General features: G+C 38.0%; 2 protein-coding genes across 4 annotated transcripts in view; one reads left to right on the top strand and one right to left on the bottom strand.

Moving 5' to 3' along the window:
• The first annotated feature begins 253 nt into the window (after positions 1 to 253).
• LOC132399133 (probable crossover junction endonuclease EME2) lies at positions 254 to 17,748 on the top strand. Its single transcript, XM_059979153.1, has 8 exons — positions 254 to 871; positions 2,965 to 3,113; positions 4,972 to 5,064; positions 7,007 to 7,131; positions 8,510 to 8,627; positions 9,124 to 9,239; positions 9,970 to 10,159; positions 13,319 to 17,748. The coding sequence occupies exons 1-8, from the start codon at positions 493 to 495 to the stop codon at positions 13,487 to 13,489; spliced, it is 1,341 nt and encodes a 446-aa protein (XP_059835136.1). The 5' UTR covers positions 254 to 492; the 3' UTR covers positions 13,490 to 17,748.
• Positions 17,319 to 21,377, bottom strand: part of LOC132399134 (SPRY domain-containing SOCS box protein 3-like) — a 19,698-nt gene continuing 15,639 nt past the window's right edge. For all 3 annotated transcript variants that reach the window (XM_059979154.1, XM_059979155.1, XM_059979156.1), the window contains exons 6-7: positions 20,925 to 21,050; positions 17,319 to 20,165 (exon numbers count right to left, since the gene is read on the bottom strand). In XM_059979154.1, the coding sequence (XP_059835137.1) occupies positions 19,816 to 20,165; positions 20,925 to 21,050 (476 nt within the window). In that variant the 3' untranslated portion in view covers positions 17,319 to 19,815. The remainder of the gene's footprint in view (positions 20,166 to 20,924; positions 21,051 to 21,377) is intronic.

Below are 21,377 nucleotides of genomic sequence, written 5' to 3'. Positions count from 1 at the left end.
TGCAAGAGAGAGGGGAAAGAGATTTATTATGCTGCCTGCAAGCTGAAACTGCTGCAAACATTTCTATTGCATGTTGGTTTATGATCAGGTTACGGTGAAGCGATGAAGAGGGATGGGATGGCGAGAGCGGGAGAGTCTCCGTGTTGGTGGGGGAATTGTTCGGCGGCAGCTTGGTTACCTGGTCGGATTGCAGAGGGAGCTGGACTCGGTGGGATCAGCCCAGGGCTGTGTGTGTTTGTGTGTGCGTGTGGTTGTGGTGGGGGTGGGGGGGATACCTTGAGCCTCGGTTCCTTTGTCTGGCTGCGGCTGGTGGGTCGGCGATGGGGCAGTGCCAGATCCGGGGGTCTCACTGGCAAAGCTTTGTGCTGGGAGCTGGCGTTTGACCGCCCCTGTCCCGGGATGTTTATTGTTCTGACGCCCGGCGATCTGGATCTGGGAGCGCCTTGATCGATTGGACACGGCCCCCGTTGCAAGGGGGAGGGAGCGGTGAACATGTACCCGGCTCTGAGCTCCTTCTACTGGGCGCCTGTGGCCGTGACGGGCTGGGAGCTGTGCTGTCCGGAGGCCGGCGGCAGGCCGTTCACGGCCGGCGTCCAGACACCCTTGGAAGGGGGAGCGGGAGAGGGTAGCTCGGCCACAGCGGGCTGTGGGGTAGGACGCACGGCGAGCCCTAGCTCCGGGCAGAGGAAGGGCTGCAGCCCCGAGGAGATCCACTTGGCCGAGTGGGGGTCGGAGATACTCCAGCGGGAGAGGGAGGCTGCCAGGGAGGTGGAGAAGCAAGAGAGGGATGAGCGGCAGGCGACGGACATCACCCTGAAGTACATCCGTCCGGACCAATGTTTGAAGTACATCAGGGTGTGTGTGGACCCTGGTGAGTGAGCCTTTACATCTTTTTGTTTTGTTCCCCGCAAATTATTAACCCGTGACTCTAACAAAGGCAGCAAACACTCAACACGTCAGACAGCATCTTTCGACGGAGATGCTCGAATTCCTCCCGCAGATGTTGCCCCTTCTTCCAGTTTCTACCGTCTCTTGTGCCTGAGTGGAGAGAGAGAGAGAGAGAAGCAGGCTTCAGCTCAACATCGGTTCAAGGTTTTGCTGCGATACCGTTTCAGAGTTCTGGCGTTTGTTTTGCTTTTTGATTTGATGTAACTTAAAAAACTATAAATTACGAATATATTATTACACATTACAGCATTTTCCAGTTATTACTGAGCTAACACAAAGCTAAGTACTTTTATTTTTGTTTTCCTTCCACCTTCCTATTTTAACTAATATACAGTACTGTGCAACTTTCTCTCTATCTCTATTTCTCTTTCTACCCGCCTTATATTTATTTATTTATTTATTTATCTATCTATCTATTTATCTATCTATCTATCTATCTATCTATCTATCTATCTATTTATTTATTTATTTATATTTATGCACACACCATATACAGTGCTGTATATTTATTGTAATTTATCATTGATACTAAACCAGATTCTGATTCTTTATACAAGGGTGTGCGTGTGAAGTAGGAACGGAGAGGTTCTAATACAGGCAGGTTTATGAGAGGATTTTAATTGGTACTTAATTCAGGTACTGTAAATGAGTGTTTGGTAAAATGTTTTTGTTACACCTGTTGAGATAAAGTAACAAGCCTTGTGTGCCATCCAGACAGATTATTAAGGGGGACAGTAACACAGTAGCATAATGTAGAATATAGTTAGAGAGAAAGTACAGTGTAGACTGACAAATAAAGTGCAAGGGCCAGGATGAGGTAGACTGAGAGATCAAGTTTTCATCCGTATTCATCAAGTGTAAGTGGTTTGTTCAAGAGACTCATATCAGCAGGCTGGGAGCTGTCCAGCCTAGCAGAAGGTGTTTTTAAGCTTTGGCATTTTCTGAACAATGGAAGGGTGGAGTGACCAGAGTGGGAGAGGTCTTTGATTATGTTGGCTGGTTTCTCAAGGCTATGGGAAATGTAGGCAGGGTCATTGGAAGGGGAGACTAGCATTCATGATAGACTGGACTGTGTTTGCAACTCTACAACTTCTTGCAGTCTTTGTAAGGGTATTTCGAGGAGTCCAATATCGGAAGGTTCAGGAGGTAACAGTTTAATTGCTAATTTGCTTATTATTGTCACACACAATAAGATACAGTGGAAAATCCTTGCATATCATTCAGACAGATCATTCCACACACAAGTACGTCAAGGTAGTTGAGTTGATGACCTCTGTTGGTCGGGGTTGATCATGGATGTTGCATCCCAGCTATCTACGTGATATGTAAGGCAAGGCAGTGCGACATGGAGAGCAAACTGTTGCCCATGTAGTAGGCTTCCCCTCTCCACATAGCTGATGAATCCCAAGGAAATGGCAGATACTGATACAGTTTGGCACCAGCGGCATCACAGGAGTTGCCAGTCAGCGTTGTACTCAACGTTGGACTGCCTTAAGGATTTCAGCTCCAGACTTTTCCTTAAAGTTTTCTCCCTAAGCCTTCCCCATGAGTGTGTATAGCTGCAAAGCAGTGGAGGTTTGAGATCGAAGTTTTCCTTCTAGATGAGCTGCCAACCACGGCTGACGAGTAAAGCAAGAAAAAAAATAGAATGCAGGATAGCACACACAAAGTGCTAGAAAAACTCAGCAGGTTAAGGCAGCATTTATGAAGAGGAATAACGTGTTGATGTTTCAGGCTGAGACCCTTCATCAGGATTCAGGATGTAGTGTTAAAATTACAGAGGAAAGCAAATAATTAATTGTAAAGGCCATGACAGATTGAGCGATTATAAGTTTATCTTGATCATATTATACAGAAAGCAATCAATTTACATATAAAACAAAAAAGTTAGGACTGTTTGTGACTGATTATTCATTCGGTGGGACCTTCCTGAAATAGTTCAAGTGTTTTTTTTTCTTTCAGTTCTAGAGGGGTGAATTCTGCACTTGAACTGAACATGTGTTGCTCCTCACTTAGCTATTCTGCAGGAGGCTGGCGGCTACGTGTTGCTGGATGTTTTGAACTCGCTGGAATCAGAGTATAGCATTGAGCATCAGTCTGTGCCTTCCACCATAACATGGAGAAGAGAATTACCTCAAGATATATTGGATGAGCTGTCTGATGAGGTAAGCAGATAGGATGCTTAAAAGGACAACTCGGATTTCAGATTCATTTATTTTGTTATATATACTCTGAAACATACAGTGAAATGTATCGTCTGCGTTAACAACCAACACACCCAAGGATGTGCTGGGGGCAGCCCACAAGTCTCACCACACATTACAGCGCCAACATAGTTTGCCTACAATATTCAGAAGAACAACATAGAAGATTATAAATCAGAACCTTCCAAACAACATAGCAACAACAGCAAAACAATCCCTGTTCCTCCCTCCCTTCTGCCCACCCACATACATACAGTACATAGTCCTTTAACCCAAGACTTGGGCCTTGTCTTGGGCCTGGCTTCTCTCCTTCCTTATATGCCTTGGAACACAGAATGATCACAGTGTAACTCTGGATTCATCACCAGCTCAAGCTCTATATTATAGGAGGGCAGTCTCAACACAGCTTATACTTGCCTTTGTAAGATAAAGTATTTTAGTGTGATGCCTTTCACACCTTCCGAAATCATGTTATTTCCATTGTCATACATTTTGAAAGAGGACAACTGTTCTATCACAGAAGATATTGCAGCCAGTTTTTCCAAAGTGAACTCCCACAAACAGCAATGTTTACTAGTGATTTTGGCTGAGAAGTCTATGGTATCAGATTATGCTTTACAAATGCTTTATATCCTACTCACTAACTAGATTGAAGAGGTTTCTTTTAAGAACAAGATAATCAAGTGATGTCACACCAGCTCTGAAAACATTTACACACACACACACACACAATGCTGGAAGAACTCAGCAGGTCAGGCAGCATCTACGGAAAGGAATAAAGAGTCAGCATCTCGGACCAAACCACTGATTCTTCATTCCTTTTCATAGATGCTGCCTGATGAGTACCTCCAGCGTTTTGTGTTTGAAAACATTTAATAGCCAGCAGGAGACCCCTGTGTAAGCGTGCAGGTAGGCACTAGCAGTGTGCAGAGACAGTGATGTGAATTTAAGCATTCTGAATTGATTTCTTCATTCACTAGTTATTGATCTCAGAAAAAATGTGCCATGACCTCGGTCTTAAACTGAACTATTGTTATGAAGAGCAAATCTTTTTCTGTGTTTGTGAGAGTGATGACATTGCAAGCTAAAACTCATGTTGTAAGTAACATATCCTCGTAACTCATCCAAGATAGCTTAGGAAATTCTCTTCTGCATATTATTGGGGTGCCACAGTATGTAGTGGTTAGCACAGGGCTGTACAGATTGGGGACTTCAGAGTCCTCTGTAAAAAGTTTATATGTCCTTCTTGTGAGCGCATGGGTTCCTTCCCATATTTCAAAGATGTACCAGTTAGTAGATTAACTGATCATTGTAAATAGTTCTGTGATTAGGCTAGGGTTAAATAGATACAGTGTAGCTTGTTGGGCTGCACAGACCTGTTCCATGCTGTATTCCTAAATAAAGTAACATACATTCTATGTTGACTACTGCATCTACTTAGACAGATATCTACATCTGAGGAGGATAATTCTGTGTTTAGAGGACACAGGAAGATAATGGTCATTTGAACAAAACTAAACACGTATATCTTAAGGAGTCCAGCTGGTGGCACAGTGATATCAGCGCCGGACTCCGGAGCGAAGATTCCTGAGTTCGAATCCAGTCAGGCCGCTCCTGGGCATGCATTCCATCTGTGCTGGGTTGAGCGTCGAGCTCACAACTCGGTCTCATAAAAAAGAACTGCGCTGTGAGAAGGATGTGGGGTCCACTCACAGAATCTTTCCTCTGAGACAACCACTTGGAAAAAAAAAGTAAATAATTAGATGATCAATTTATCTTTGCGTTGTTGTTTACTTGGTGATATTGTTTGTGCTTTCAGGCCAAATTCGTGTACAAGTCTAAGGAGGAAAATCAAATTCTGGTGCTGCTTTCACCAAATTACTTCCTTAACATGGTGTGGTCACATAAACAGGTAAGGATCAAATTGATGTCTCTGTGCAGTGAGACATTTTGTTTATATATATATATGTGTGTGTGTGTGTGTGTGTGTGTGTGTGTGTGTGTGTGTGTGTGTGTGTGTGTGTGTGTGTGTGTACAGGGAGAGAGAAAGTATGGTGGAGGAAGTGGGGGGGAAGGATTTTTGTTTAAGAAAATAACATGAAAATATAGGAAGCAATATTCAAGTATAAAAAATTTAATCAACATATTCCTTGGATATAAAGGTTAGTGCAGGAAAGTGGAACTACGGCAATGCAAATACTTAAGTCTTTATCCTCCAACATCACAGTGGATTGATTTGTAATTTATTGCCATTGTAAATCTTCACTTACTGCTGATCTTTTCCACCAGCTACTTTTCTATCAAAACAGTAGCACAATATTGACACAGACGCAAGACATTTTTATTTAACAAGTTCATGGCAGATCGTTTGCCTTCATTCTACTGTCTTGCCTCTCCCTCTGTTTCTTGCTTGGCTTTCTACCTCTCCCCCTGGTTTTCATTCTGATGGACACATTTCTGATGGATGAGTTGCAGGTTCTGTATTTGGAGCAAGGGTGGGTCACTTTAACTACATATTTCTTTACTTTCCTATTGTTCATAAATTTATGTGACACATTACTGTTAGCTTTTTACCTTTTATCATGAAGTAGTTGCTGATTCAGTCCTGTTGGCTCTGACGACACTCATGTTATACTTAAACCTCAATCCCATTCTCACTTCTGCCCAATCATTAGAATCCCCGTTAACCGCACCCAGGGATTTTCCCCTCTCCTCCAGTTCCTTCTCAACTTCTTGATAGTTTATTGCAAAGAGCCTCAAACAAAATAAATTGGAAGTAGACCAATGTTTGTTTAGGATGTAGAGCAGTAGGGTAGTGTTAACGATTAGCGCATCGCTTTACAGCATCAGCTTTCATTGATCAGGTCCAATTCCTGCCACTGACTGTAAGGAGTTTATGCATTCGCCCCATGAATACAGATATACAGTAAGGGTTAGTGTCTTGTGAGCATGCTGCATTTGCGCTGGAAGTATAACACTTGTGGGCTGCCCAGCACAATTCTTGTTGATTTGACAAAAGCAATGCATTTCACTGTACGTTTCAATGTCCGTGTGACAATAAATAAAGTTAAGCTTTCTTTTAAAAGTTTTTCTTTCTTTTGGTCTTCTTTAACTCCCTCTTGCCTCCTATTATCTGGGATGACTTGTGTTGCATACAGAACTTCTTTCACCTCAGATGGTTGAAGAAGTTTGGTATGGGCCCCCAAATCCTAAGAACTTTCTATAGGGGCACAATTGAGAGCATCCTCACTGGCTGCATTACTACCGGGTATGGGAACTGTAATTCCCTCAATCACAAGACTGCAGAGAATGGTGCAGACAGCCCAGTGGACCTGTACTATTCAGGACATTTACACAGACAGATGTGTTTATAAAAAAAAGGCCCGAAGGATCATTGGGGACCCGAGTTACCCCAACCACAAACAGTTTCAGCTGTTACCATTTGGGAAACGGTACCACAGCATAAAAGCCAGGACCAACAGGCTCCGGGACAGCTTCTTCCACCAGGCCATCAGACTACTTAACTCATGCTGACACAACTGAATTTCCATATTATATTTACTATTCTGTTGTATATACTATTTATTATAAATTGCACATTGCACATTTAGATGGAGACGTAACGTAAAGATTTTTACTCATGTATATGAAGGATGTAAGTAATAAAGTTAACTAAATTAATTGCTAAGGCATAGAAATCTGGGGACCTGATGTTGGTAAATGGGATTAATGTAGACTGATAATTGATGGCTAGCATGGATGTAGTGGGCCGAATGGCCAGTAACTGTGCTACATGACTAATTCTCATATTAATCATTCAATGGGATCAGTTTAACTTTTTTTTTGCTTGACAGAAAATGAAAGGCATTTTCATGGAAAACATCTGTGAAACATTTGACAGCTTCATAATCAGAGTTCTGGACAAGCGGTTTCATAGAAAAGCCACATTGGCTGTCATTGGCTTGGATACCTACACAAGGTAAATGTGAGTTCACAATATTTCCCAGAGATCTGTGTTCTTTTCAGCCTTGCAACAGATTTAATAATTTCTGTGTAATCTGTTATAAATGGAAGGATAAGCTGGCATTGTAAAGAGTTCAAAGGTGGTTTACAAGAATGATCCTTGGAATGAAAGGATTAATGTACAGGAAACATTTATTTGCTCTGGACCTGTACGTGTGGAATTTAGAAGAATGAGGGGAGAAATTTCATTGAAACCTGTGAATATAAAAAGGCCTGGTAAAAGTGGACATGGAGAAGACATTTTCAATAGTAGAACAGTCAAGGACCAAAGAGGGCACACTCAGAAAAGTATGTTCCTTTTGAACAGATGAGGAGGAGTTTCTTTGGGCAGAGAGTGGCATATCTGTGGGATTCATTGCCACAGACAGATGCGAGGCCAGGTCATGGGGTGTATTTAAAGCAGAGGTTGATAGGTTCTTGATTAGTAAGGCTATCAAGAAGGCAGGAGAATGGGTTAAGAAAAATAAACCAGCCATGAACAAACAGCAAAGCAGACTTGATGGGCTGAATAGCCTAATTCTGCTCCTCTGTATTACCTTTAAAATAATTTTCTTGCATTAATTACTGAGCTAAAGGTTGATGTAATCACTTTTACCTTTAAGTAGCAAAGAACATTCCCATAAGCCATTGCTCCATTCATGTATCTATGTTGATATGTTGGAGGCTTCTGGCCTTTCTTGTACCATGACAATAATGGGACAAGGAGGGATTTAAAAAAAAATTAATTTCATAAATCTGATTTAAAGTGAGAGTTCAATGGCAGAAATATCAATTAGAACTGACCGATAAACAAAACCAGCTGGACGAACTCAGCAGGTTGAGCAACGTCTGTGGGAGGAAAGGAACTGTTGAGGTTTTGTTCCAAAACGTTGACCATTCCTTTCCCTCCACAGATGCCGCTAGACCCATGAGTTCTTTCATCAGATAGTCTGTTGCTTCAGATCTCCAATTAGAACAGGTAACTGCCTTTAACTTAGAACTTCTCAGCAAATCCCCTTCCATGGAAAATGTCCTTTTACCATAATTTACAGACTGATTTTATTTTAAAGATATCAAGCACATTGATGTAAGTTTTTTTTTAAAAAAAGACAGTGTGATGGTGTACAGAACACTCCACCAGGGGTGGTGGTAGAGGTAAATACATTAGGGGCATTTAAGAAACTTAGATAGGCACATATGATAAAAAGGTGGAGGGTTCTGTGGGAGGAAAGGGATAGATTGACCTTAAACTAGGTTAAAATATCAGCACAACATTGTGGGCTGAAGGTCCTGTACTGTTCTATGTTCTATAATCACTGATTTGTTACTTAACTTAGTTTTCTTAAATTATTTAGGGAAAAGGGGCTTTACAGCCCAGTGAAAAGGCAACAGAATTCAGAAAACAACACTGATGAAGATTCAGAGTCTTGGGTTAGCAAGGAGCTTGGGTTGACCTGTGCAGATTTGGATGAGGTCTGTGTTGTTTTTGTACATTAGTTAGTTTCTCATTTCTCCAAACTGACTGAATCCAGTGCCAATGGCGCAAGTGGGAAAATGAGGAAATTTTTTTTTCAATGCACCTAGTAGTTCTGTTCTGGACTTCACTAATCATGACTGTGTGGGAGCAAAATCAATGCCCTACAAATGGTATTGGATAAATCCATGGCAAATGATTATGGGGATGGGTCTGTTGGGATCATTCTGCTAAAAGCAGGCCAGACCTATGGGTTGAATGGTCTTCATTCTCTGTCTTAACTAATCTACAATTAGATGACCAAGCCTTTTGTTGAATAAAAAGTAGAATTATTTAATCTATAGAAATAGCAAGGATGCAAGAATATATATTAGTGCTTAAATTTGCAGAGCATATAGAATTCCTATGCGCATATTACTTTAGGAATAAGAAGTGGCAGAAGATTCCTCAGTCTTACTCTGGATCAAGCTCACCTTTTTCCTGTTTTGTGTTCAGGTACAGGTGGCATTACAACTGCAAACACACACAACAGTTTGGTTCTTAGAGAACTGGCAACAATTTGCCGATCATGTTGCAACACTTACAAAGGCTATAGCCCGATCTCCTTTCAAGTAAGTAAGCCACAGTGAATACCCATGCATCAAAGAAACTAATGTTTAAAAACTAGTTTGGAGGAGTTTTTTTTTTATCCGTTGGGTACAAATTAAAAACAAATGTTTTTATTTTAGAGCTCATTTTTTGTTTTTGAGGATTCTTATGTTGAATCTGCTATATGGTTTCTCTGGTAAGGCGTAGATTGTCTGGGTGGCTGTGAGTAGAGCAGAGCATTGAGGCAGTCCTAAGGAGTTGGCTTTCATGCATTTTCTAAGCTGCCTTTACAACTACAGCACGTGTTTTAGAGGTATCTTTTGTCTGATAACATTACTGTAGAGAAAATGTGCACAAGATTTTTACACACAAAACCATTGTTTTCGTGATCCTTCAAAAAAATCCTATTCATTTTTACAACATACTTTAGTTATTGAAAATACTTCTCCAAAAAAATGTCAATGCAACAACAGTGGTTTCAGTTTTCCTACATCTAATCAGAGATGCTGGAGTTTTACCTTTGTGTTCACCAGGTTGAGTTATTGACTTCCTATTGCACAGTTCCAATGGCTGATGATTCTTTCAATCCTACAAATAAATTACTTAAAAGAAATATAGTTTAAGGTTTATCCATATTGCTCTGCATTTGAAATTAGCTGAACTTAAGTGTCTTAATACAATGGTTAAAGGAATGTATTTTCAAAAATAAAACTACTTTTGACAAGACATTCTTGTGAAAATAATTTTGTTTAGAAAGCAGACTGAGAAAATGACCTTCTCCTTCTGCCCTGATGGAACGTGGTCCACTGGTGTGAAAGTGGACAAGGATGGAAAGGGCCTCCTGAAATTGTGGAAAAAACAGCTGCAGCAGCTCAACAGGATCACCCAACCAGTGGCAATGGCAATAGCACAAGCCTACCCTACACCACAGCTGCTCGTACGGGTAATGGCAGCTATATATAAATATCTGCCATTTTTCTCATTCACATCTCTGCTAATAGTTTCCACTCTGTCCATCCATCTTAATAGTTTCCTCTATTCATCTTGCCAAGTTATTAATATACAGTGAAACCTTGATTATCCATAGTCTTTATTATCCACAGAAGTTACCACGGAATTAGGTTACCATCAAGAGATGGAGCAAATGTATTTTTTTTTTAAAGCTGGCTGCTCCTTAACCATCTGGGTTCTTGTTCCAACTACTGTAGGTAAGTAGTTGTTATTTGGATGTCGATAGTCACATACTTGATTTTCTGTGCTTCATTAGTGTTTAACTTCAGGCTAAAAAAAATAAAGCAGGAGATCAGAAGCAAGCAGTTTCCCAAAAAATTCATACCAGATACTGGATTAATTAGAAAAAAGAGCTTGAATCATAAACTAGAAACCAAGCAAGGGATAGAGGTACCTGTATATATTTCAATGTTAATTATTTTTCAGGATTTATTAACAGTTCAATGATTATTGCAACATATCTAATAGGACAATAGAAAAGGAAGCAGATAGGCCTTGGCATCTTTCCACGTAGATGTTCACATGTTCCTCTGAAAATTTCCCTTTGTGAGGGATAATCGAGGTTCTACTGTAGACTACTAATAAACATGCTTCAAAATAATTGTGGTCATCCAAATCTCTTGCTGCCCATATTCTAACACGCACCAATACCATTTGCCTAATTTCCCTAGTATGGACTATTGACTTTATTAACTTTCATTTGAGAAATGTTTTAAAACACATACTTATTTTCAATTACCTTCCTGTAACTCAATTTTCCTCTAACTCATAACTCTCAGATGTCAGTGCTGCTTTACCTCTAGATTCCAACAGCTGAGAATTTAATCACTTCCTCAATAGCCATGTCTTCAGCTGCCTTAGCCTTATGATCTGGCATTCTCTTCTATCTTCTCACTTTCTCCTGACAGTTTTACTGTGTGAACATCTCCAAAAAATATTTCCTTAAGTAGCTCACTTTTATATTTTATAATGCTATTGTCAAATGTTTTAGGATGTTTTGTAATAATTATGTAAATGAAATTAGTTATTCAGTTTTACAAGCAGTTTGATGGCTATTTTTAATGTCAATGCATGAGATGTAACGTAAGCAGAAAAGGCATTAATAAAAGAGTCACTTTACTGCAGTGACATGTGGAAGAATATTGAACTTCATTGCCACATAACCTATTGACCTTATCTAAGTTTGAGCAAAATTCCCTTTTAAATCTTCTTGAGGGGTACTGTTTATAACAATTTACTGCATTAACAAAATATCCTAATTTTGCACTTTATTTTTATGCTGATGCACTTGAGCAATACCCAACTGATGGCGGTTCCCTCTTTCATTTCTTCAACATCAGTGATTTGCATGCATTGAGTCAGCTTCTATCTTCCATTTATAAAGAGTTAGGTAATTTTACTTTGTTCAGACTTATTCCTATCCAAATCCTTTTCAAAACTGATCTAACCAACTTAATGTGACTGTTACTTTAAAAAAAATGGACAGAAACAGTTAAATGTTTCAGAATAATCACCTTTCTGTTCTTTTATTCATTTTAAACTTATAATTGAAAAAAGTTGCCTAAACACTACCCTTGCTCATTTGGAACTCATTTACTACTTTTTGATTCTATTTGCTTTGTAGATTTAAAATGGTTGGAAATAGTTTTATAGAACAAGTTTACAAAGTGGATGTGAAGCATAAGGTTTGCACTGATTCTTTCTAGAGCAACCCAAGATTAATGATTAATTTATTTGATAATTTCCTGATTGAATGCTTCATATAATCGGGGAGATTGTTTTCTCTTGCTGCAGAATCCTCATTAAGACTGAGCAGATTCATGAAAAATTATTCCCTCTTGCTCTTGTTGCAATTTGATATGGTTCTCCCAAAGAATTCTGAACATTTACAATATAAACAACCTTTCTATTGCAAACACCCAAGACAATAGTACATGCATTACTGTGCCCTGGAAAACATTTAGTACCAGTACCAACCCCAACTTTTAACAAACTATCCATTCTACTGCACTATTAAGCGTTCACCTTGATTTTAAACACAGAAGTTCAGCCTCTACAACACCATCTCTAAATACTTTACATGTTTTCCACACCACATCATCATCAAAACTTAAAAAAAATTACATTACCATACATGGTTTTATTTTGAACAAATTTGCAATGTGAGATTTTCTTTATCTTAATTTATCCCAAACTCTGTATCCAAGAAACTTGCTGCTTCTCATTTAAAGTGATCAATGTTAAATTGGCCTCCCAACATTTCTCTAGAACACATTTAAAGATTGGAGATTTCCTCTTCAAATTCTCCTAGCATGCATTCAGGGACTGCTGTTTTTCTCCCACTCAAAGGTTGCAAATCCCCCCAGAATTATCGTGTTTATATTTGGCCATTATAACACAACGTTTTACAATACCAGTGAACAGGTTCAATTCCTACTGCTGTCTACAAGCAGCTTCCATGTTCTGTGAATGCAGGGGTTTCCTTTTGCTATTAGTTTTTATTCTTAACTTTTAATTTAGATCCTAATTTTTCCACTCATTACATTTTAGTCCTCGTTGTATTTGCAGTAACTCCAGCTGTTTAGCTCTTTGGAAGAACATTTAGCTTGTGCACACGATAATTAAAATGTCCTAAAATTGGTTTAGACAGGTGATTCTAATACATATGGTCTTATACTTTGACTGCTGCTGCTCTTACCATTTCCTTTTTAAACAGGACCAATTAAATATAGTTTCAGATGTGTCAGTAAAAGATAAAGCAGCATTGTTTAACTGAAAGCATTGTTGCTGATTGTTGTAGCATTCCATCACATTTAGCCATTTCCATTATCCTTAAATTCAGTTTTCACTGGATAAACAGTCATCCATTATTTCAGTCCTGTTGTTTAACATCTCTTCACTCCAATTTGCTTGCCTCTTGCATCCTTTCCCTCTGTGCAATGGAATAGCAATCTTTTTATACCTCATCCTAAAAAAATTTAGTATTTCTGTGGCCTATCATTTTCAATGTCAACATGTTAATAGTGCTGTAAAATGTTTACTGCCTGACAGATAAAATTCACAGTTGTGCCTTACCATTATGCATTTAAAGGCTTATAGACAATGCACTACAGAATGGGAGAAGCAGAATCTGTTATCAGAGGTTAAAGTGGAAGCTGGAGGAAAACGTGTGGATCGACGTGTTGGACCAGATATATCCCGCAGGTTGTACATTTTCATGACCTCAGAAAATTCTGACATAGTCTTGGATAAAAGTGGTTAAATAGATCAGATGAAAACAGAATGGTGCATTTTATGAACTTTTTATATAAAATACATTAGCAGGGTTGTCTGTATTTAAAAACAGTTTAGCATTAGCAGTATGTTATAGAAGCTTTATTTGTGAGCTCTAAACTGATTTTATTAAAACAGTTACTGTTTGTTAATCCATTACAAGAAATTGAAAGCGTCACAGACCAGTTTTTAATTCAATATACAATACGTAGCTGCTCACACAGAAATATTGTATGATGGTAACAAAAGCTGTTAATGCAAGTCAAAATTCTAGAATAATGTTTTCACAACATTGACATGTGGGTCCAACAAGAACATTTATGGAAAGGGGTTGCCAATTAAATTAAAATCTAAACATAGTTACATAGATTAACACAAACCCTGTTGACTGATACACGTCTTCAGCAGATAGGGAGCAGTGGAGAGAGAATTCACACAAGTCTGACTTTAGGCACATCATTTTCTGGAAGTTAAAGAATTGATACACTTTGAAGGAGGGTGCCCATTGTTGAAGACCATTTTTCCAGCCACAGGATCGCTGCAGAGATTCCACAGAGCAGCGTCATAGGCCCAACCACCAAAGGCTCATCAACTGCAGTTTTTCTATCAAGTGGGGATTCCACCCTGTTCAATTCCATTTGCCACTCAACAGTAAATGACAGTTCTAGATTGCAAATGGTGCAACATTCAGGCATGGGATGATAAATGACAAGTACCATTCACATTAGGCAATAATTCCAGGCACCTACTCACTTACGCTTTACTTTCAACACCATCAAGTTTCCAAATATTTAACATGGTGGGTGGCACTATAGAACAGAAGATCAATTGGGCCAGCTGAATGTGTATGCATTGGCTGCAAGAGGTCAGAAGCTGGTTATAAAGAGTTAGAACAATTAAAAGTAAAAATAATGTGGGTGTAAGTACTATGGCTTCAAAAGGCTGGGCATTTGCAGCAAGCAAATCACCTTCTGAGACCTCAGAGCACAAGTCAGGAGTGTGATAGAATTCTCTCCACCTATCTGGAAGGGTGCAACAGCAACACTGATACACGATGTAGAATGAAGCAATCTACTTGATTGGATGTCTATTCCACCTCCTTGAATACTTATTGCTTCCAACTTTAAAATTCACTCTAAACACTCAACTAAACTGCTCCCAAATGCAAAACCCGTACCACTAAGACAGACGAGTGGTTGCAGTTGCATGAAAAAGTCCTTAAAGATCCTGAAGTGGAAATATCACCTCCTTTACTGATGCCAGATCTAAATCTAGAACCTATTCCCTATGGTGCTGTAGAAGCACCATCACCAGAATTGCAGCAGCTCAAGGTAACCACTCAGTAGCTCAAAGAGGAGACATGGCCAGGTTCACCTTCTTACTAAATCGAAGCAAATCAGTGGCATATTATCAACTGATGGGACCTATGCTTCCCAAAGAATTCAGAATCATTGGGTAGCGTCTTCATTGAGTTTGTTGTAAGTTATAAATCTCTCAGAATTTACTGTGTTACCATCTGGCACAGCAAATAATCAGTGGAAAAGCCAATAAGCCATCAACTGTATTGGGTCATACCCACATCAGCTTTGACATGTCGTACAGGGAAAATACTTTTCAGTTTAAGAAAAAGGCACTTAATCTTGCATGGAAACTGCAAGACCCTGTTTTAAAAGCTTGGCACTTGTAGCAAATCCACAAATAAATTGAACAAAATTTATGCGATAATTTGAGTTTTAATGATGAAGACCAATTGTTTAGACCATATGAAAATCTACTTCACCAATGAAATAGTGCAATGTTCCAAAATTTCAGACTTTAGATAGCATGAAATGCTAGACTAGAGGAAGCGAGTAACTGGCCACATGAGCTTTATCTAGGTAATTCAATTTTAAATGTCATTGAGCATTGAGATTTTCAATTCAAAATAATGGTTTATGAAAAAGTAAGGGTGATAGGCTGCTTAAAATACAAGTGCATACATACTAAAATACTAGTATATTGGTTTGGTATTTAAATAGTTTGTGTAATCCCTTCCATTTGGTCACTACCTAGCACGAGAATAGTAAACTGCTGATACCTCAGCTCCCAGTTCTCTGCTCCAATTAGGGACTTTTAACTACTTTAAACTTTTAACTGCTTTCCACTGCAGGATCACCACCACTGGAGTTGAGGCCTCATTAATACAGGAAGTGGATAAAATAACTGTTCAAAACTGAAGTTAGGTTTACACTCCTAAATACTGCCATGTCCTTCATTGCTGCCAAATTTACAAACCAATGTAAATTAAACAATTAAAATCACAACTATGAATTAAAAAAGGGACCCAATCAAAAGATTGGCGTTAACTACATTTTACCCTAAAGGCAAGATTAAGTTTTGCTGGAAAACTGTTGTAAGCACATTAGTAAGAAATATTGGAGGAAACTCCATTAAATTTCTATGAACAAGTATTTAAGATGAACTTGAAAAAAGAATTTGAAAAGAAAAAAGCAGGATTAAATACGATGGAAGTGAATAGCCCTGGGAATTATTTATAGGGATGAAATTCAAGTTACCGTGACAATCAATGATGTTAGTCTCTTTCATTTCAAGAAGTCAGAAGCAATTCAGATTCCAGTAGGAATGACCTGTTTTGATTGGGAGCTGCTTAAAGCTTGTCCACATTACATGAGCAAACAAGCTTTGGTTTTAAAACTGGTCCACCTACTCTGGAGTGCCAAAGTTTGTGACTTGATTAGGACAAGGTTTATATTTAGGCAATGCTACAAGAGAAAAATGAACCATGTGAAGGTGCTAACTAAGAAATTAGCTTACAGAAATTAAGGAAGCAAAGAATAAGATTAACCTTAAAATTGTTTTAGTTCAGATCTGGTCAGGTATAAAATTAAACCTGTCCCAAATGAAACATTGCCATCATCAGTCTGAACTCAAATTATGTTTTATGTTAATAACTGAGCACAAATTGAAAATTAATCAGTAGTCAGATACAGGTCAAGTAACCAGCTTCAATTCCTGTTTTGATTTATGAACCCTAGGTTTCCAAATCAGTAATAACAAAGTTATTGATAACATTTAAGTGAGGAAGCCATTTCAATGTGATCTAAAATAGGAACTTGAGTGTAAAAGACAGACAAAAGGGCAGGTTAATGAGCTAATAAACTTCTCTGAATTCTATCTGCAAAGAAAATGTTTGGAGCAATTTTTACAATAAGTAGTGGATGATTAAAGAAAACAAAAACGATGAGAAAACCTTTTCTCTTGTATATTAAGAAAAGCACCAGATTTTTTCCATTAAGGGGAGTGTAATGTTCAAGTTTCCTAAATTTCTTTAATGTGGCCGACAGCCTCTGGAATTCTGTATCTCCATTCAATAAGTAATGGAGTTACTTAAACAACATTCAAAATATACATTAATTGTCTAATGGTAGAATTATCACATACCTACCATACAGCAAGATGTGGCACATAAAATACGATTTGTCAAGATTATAGGAAATTTTGACTGGTGTTTATAATACATAAACATTTATTGACATACTTGCAATACTGTGTGATACTATTACGAAATGTATGGTTACTTAGCACTTAATTAGTAGTATTTGTATGGATAACAATCGTGTATGTGTTATGAGTTGATGCAATCCTGTTTAGAATAGTTATGGCATAATGTACTCTAGTTAGAAAGAGATGGACAAGAACTATCCCTATTGAAAAATGGGATTATAGAAATTGTAGAAATCTTATGCTTAAAATATTTGGCTTGATATTAACACCAGGAACAGTTAATGGAAGTTCAATGATGATTGTTAACTAATAAATCCAGGAGAATAAAATATATTTTCTTTCAGGCTTGGAAAAAATATAGCATTGCTATTCTAATTTTGATTAAGACTTCACATTAAATATTCAGCTGTGATATAGTATTACACACCAGACTGCAAGTTAAAGTACTAGTTTTTAGATTAAGCACAAGGAAAAATTGAATGTCAAACAACAGTATTTGCAAACAGAAATGATAAAAACATTACAAACAAGCTTGAAGAGCACAAATAAGAGTCTAAGGCCTCACACAGAATGCTACACCTAAAACCCGAGAGCACAAAATGTTTTTTCTCTGTACTGAGTGCCAAGTTCGTAGATTGTTTATTGTAACCCTGAAAAAGTGAGACTAGATTTGTGAGTTTGACAGAATGTAATATCTTTGTATTAATAGATGTGATCAAATAAATAGTAACTTGTGATGTGCAATGTGTTGCATCAATTGAATTATAAAGGGATCAAATAAAAAAACAAAGTTTGAATTGGCACAATGCCATATTTGCATGCTTCTACACAAGGAGAATTTCACAGCTTTTATGGCCTGAAATTTGATAGAAATTCTGCAGTATTTGTTTCTTTTAAGATCTCAATTTTAAACATCAGACTCTTACTCTAAAGCAAAGACAATATGTTTGCTAACCTGTAGGAGGCATAGGGCGATTATAAAGCTGAATATAGAAGATATTTTCAATTTCTTTCTGAACAAATGTGGCACAGCTCTAAGGAATGAAGTTACACTTTTTTTTAAAAAAAACCTCAATTCCTAACCTTTGGATTTTCTTTTTGCACCCAGACATCTTTTCCATTTTTGTAGCACTTAATATTTGTCAAGTTGCTGTTTCTTTTTACAACTTTTAAGATTTTCAAAGTACAAATCCAAGAGGGGCAAAAAGGATACAGGTGACTACATTACAACAGAAGGCCCAAAATTGCATTTAAACTTTACAACAGATCCAGAACGCCAAAACCAGAATTCAAGTTACACTCAAATATTCTATTTGAAGTGCTAAACATTAGAATTAGCATTGCACATTATGTTTCCAGACATTCACACAAATCAAAACCTTACTGGTAGATTCCATCATTACAAAACATAAGCAATTTCCACTCAAACTATCTTCTAGGAAAGAATGGATGGTCAATAGTTGGGAAATATTGTATACTGTCATTCTTAGTATACACAGAAAGCACTATTGGAATAAAAACAGGAAACAAATCACATCTCTTTACATTCCACTATGTACTAATGGTCTCATTTCATTTGGCATAAATAGGGCCAATTTTGAAATAGGTGTACTTACTTCCATACTAGGCAAAGTACAATTCTTGGAACCAATTTAGGGAATAACCCACTGAAGCTAAATGTGACCGATTCAAAGCAATACTTCAGAATGTGAGACCAACTATCCTTTGAGCTGGAGGTTGACAATAATTACTTAATTATAGTAACAATAGTAACCAATTTCCATTATCAAACATCATACAGTTGATAAGCATTCCATATACAAATTGAACAAAATGAGATTTCAAGCAGTTTTGCAAATGTGCTCCATTGCCTGCAATAGGAAATTCGTTTGGCGATTACAACTGTTAAATATCCAATGAAAATCATTAATATGCTGTTTACTCAATTCATTTTAGATTGCTCGGATAGTAGACACTTCTTTTGCAGTGTACCAGCAAATGAAATATTTAAATGTTTTTACAGCACAGAAATTAGGCTTACATCAAATTTAAAGTTGAGATTGACAAATATTTTCTTCAGTCACACAACATAAATTTTACAACAGCATCTACTCTTCCACCTGATTCTTCCCTCTCCTGAAATAAGTTAATTTCAGAAGGTTTTAATAATTACCTCAGTAAAATGCAAGTGCAAGCCAAAACTGCAGTTGTCAAAATTTTCTGACAAAAATTAATTCAATCCTCATCAGATGTTCACTTGCATGTCTCCAGTAGCACACAGTTATTGGGAATAGGAATCAGAACATTATTCCCCCTCCAACTCAACACTGATTGATCAGACTTAGCTTTATCCCAACTAAGAACTAAAGCTCAGGAAAAACTCGAGTGATTTCCCTGGCTTAACCAGAAAGACTCAACCAGAGGTAGAGTTTACTGAAGTTTTCTTGAGAAATAAGATATGCATGCTATAAACATTTTAGACAAGCTGATTATTTAATATATTAAGTGAAAGTGCTAAATAACCTACAAAAACTGTGTAGACTGAGGAAAACACCCTTAGAACACAGGTAACTTTATTGAGAATGACATCATCTTAAACCCCTATTTGCACTTCTGCCAATCTGTGCTGACAGATAACAGTTCCTGTAAGATTGCTGCACAGAGCAGGAACCACTCAAAATGAACAGAGCATCAGTCATCTTGCACTCATCTCATTGTATAGCAGTAATGCTCCATGTCCATACTAAATAAATGTTTTAACGGCCATTAGATGCAAAAGTCATGATTTAAATGGAAATCAAACCAGAGGTGTTAAGTCCATCGACATCTTTTCCGTTGACAAGTTTCAGAATCTATTGTGGAGGAACTGTCAGAATCACTGCCTGATGAGCTGCAAGCAGCCTCGCTGCTGCTACCTTCTTGACTCATAGTGAGGACCCAACCCAATCGATTGCGTAGCACACGCTTCAGACCCGGGGGCAGTGGAAGAACCTCCAATTTGTTGGTGTGATCAGGCAATAATTGCTGAAGCCGCAGACAGCAAAGATACTGGAGAGAGGTTGGAGAGAAACACGAGCGAATCACTTTCATACTGCTTCTTGCTGCAGTGGAACACACCATAGGAAAAAACTTCTTGTTTTGCAGTTTGGTAGCTGCAACTCCTTTATAAAGGAAAAACAACTATTAATGCCAGCTATGCACAACTTCATTATTAGATTTTAAACAAATCAGCTACCTGCCAAGTCTTAAGTTAAAAGGCAGACAATTAAAAATTTTATAGTCTCCATAAACTATCAACTTCTGGCCAGCAAGGCATGTAATATGGACTTTTGAATTTACACATCTAAAGATTTTCAGAATACAGAGAAATTGTACATTTCTTGAAACAATTTCTCAAAGCTTTTAAGAAACACAACTTAAAGCAAAGCCAAACATTTATTCCTAGAGTCTAAAACCTTATTGTTCTTTGCATAATGTGTACATTCAGAAAACTGAACTTCATGAAAATAAGCCAAGCTGCAATTTTGGAAGCATCTTAGATGGTATTTTGAGGCTCAACTTTCAAAGCTCTTCAGCTGGTAGTTTTCAGGCTATTGGCAATGTAAAAAAAAGTTCCAAGATGAACGTAACTTTACAGATGAACTCCAGATCATTGGAGATATCCACATCACTTGGTTTGTATAATATAGAAAAACTAAAATCCCTACTCACTCCTGTTACCTTTGGTGATCACAGTTTAAAAATTTAAACCCCATAAATGCCAAATGTCTTATTAAAGATATTAATAAGTCTGATTTATAACCAAAACTGGTGATTTTGAAATAGCCAGTTTGTGGCTCAGCATCAAGGTATCAGAAAATAACCTTAAATTTTTGATGAAGCAAGCAATGTAAAATTTAATCTATAACACTAGATCATACCTATGCATTTCCTGTTTTTGAAGAATGTCAAGACACCATGCCACGTATCCAGATGAACACCTATGATAGAGCCCTGACCGAATCTTGTTGAGAAGTGACTCTTGGCACCTTTGTGATGGAGTACACCTACAAAACATTGCAAACGTTTTCAGAAAAGCAGCAGCAGCATTTATTTGCGTTACAGTGTGGAACAGCCCCTTCTGGACCAATGAGCTGCATCACCCACCAACCCGCCTATTTAAAACTAGCCTAATCAAAGGACAATTTGCAATATCCAATTAATCTAGTAGCCAGTACATCTTTGGATTGAGGAGGAAACCTGAACATCCTGAGGAAACCTACACAGTTCACAGGGAGAACTTATAAACTCCTTACAGTGACGGAATTGAACTCCAAAACACCCTGAGCTGTAATAGTGTTGCGCTAACCATCACTCTACTGTAGTGACAAACT

The sequence above is a fragment of the Hypanus sabinus genome, chromosome 9 (assembly GCF_030144855.1).
Source record: "Hypanus sabinus isolate sHypSab1 chromosome 9, sHypSab1.hap1, whole genome shotgun sequence".
Lineage (NCBI taxonomy): Eukaryota > Metazoa > Chordata > Chondrichthyes > Myliobatiformes > Dasyatidae > Hypanus > Hypanus sabinus.
This window is presented reverse-complemented; position numbering and strand designations above follow the sequence as displayed.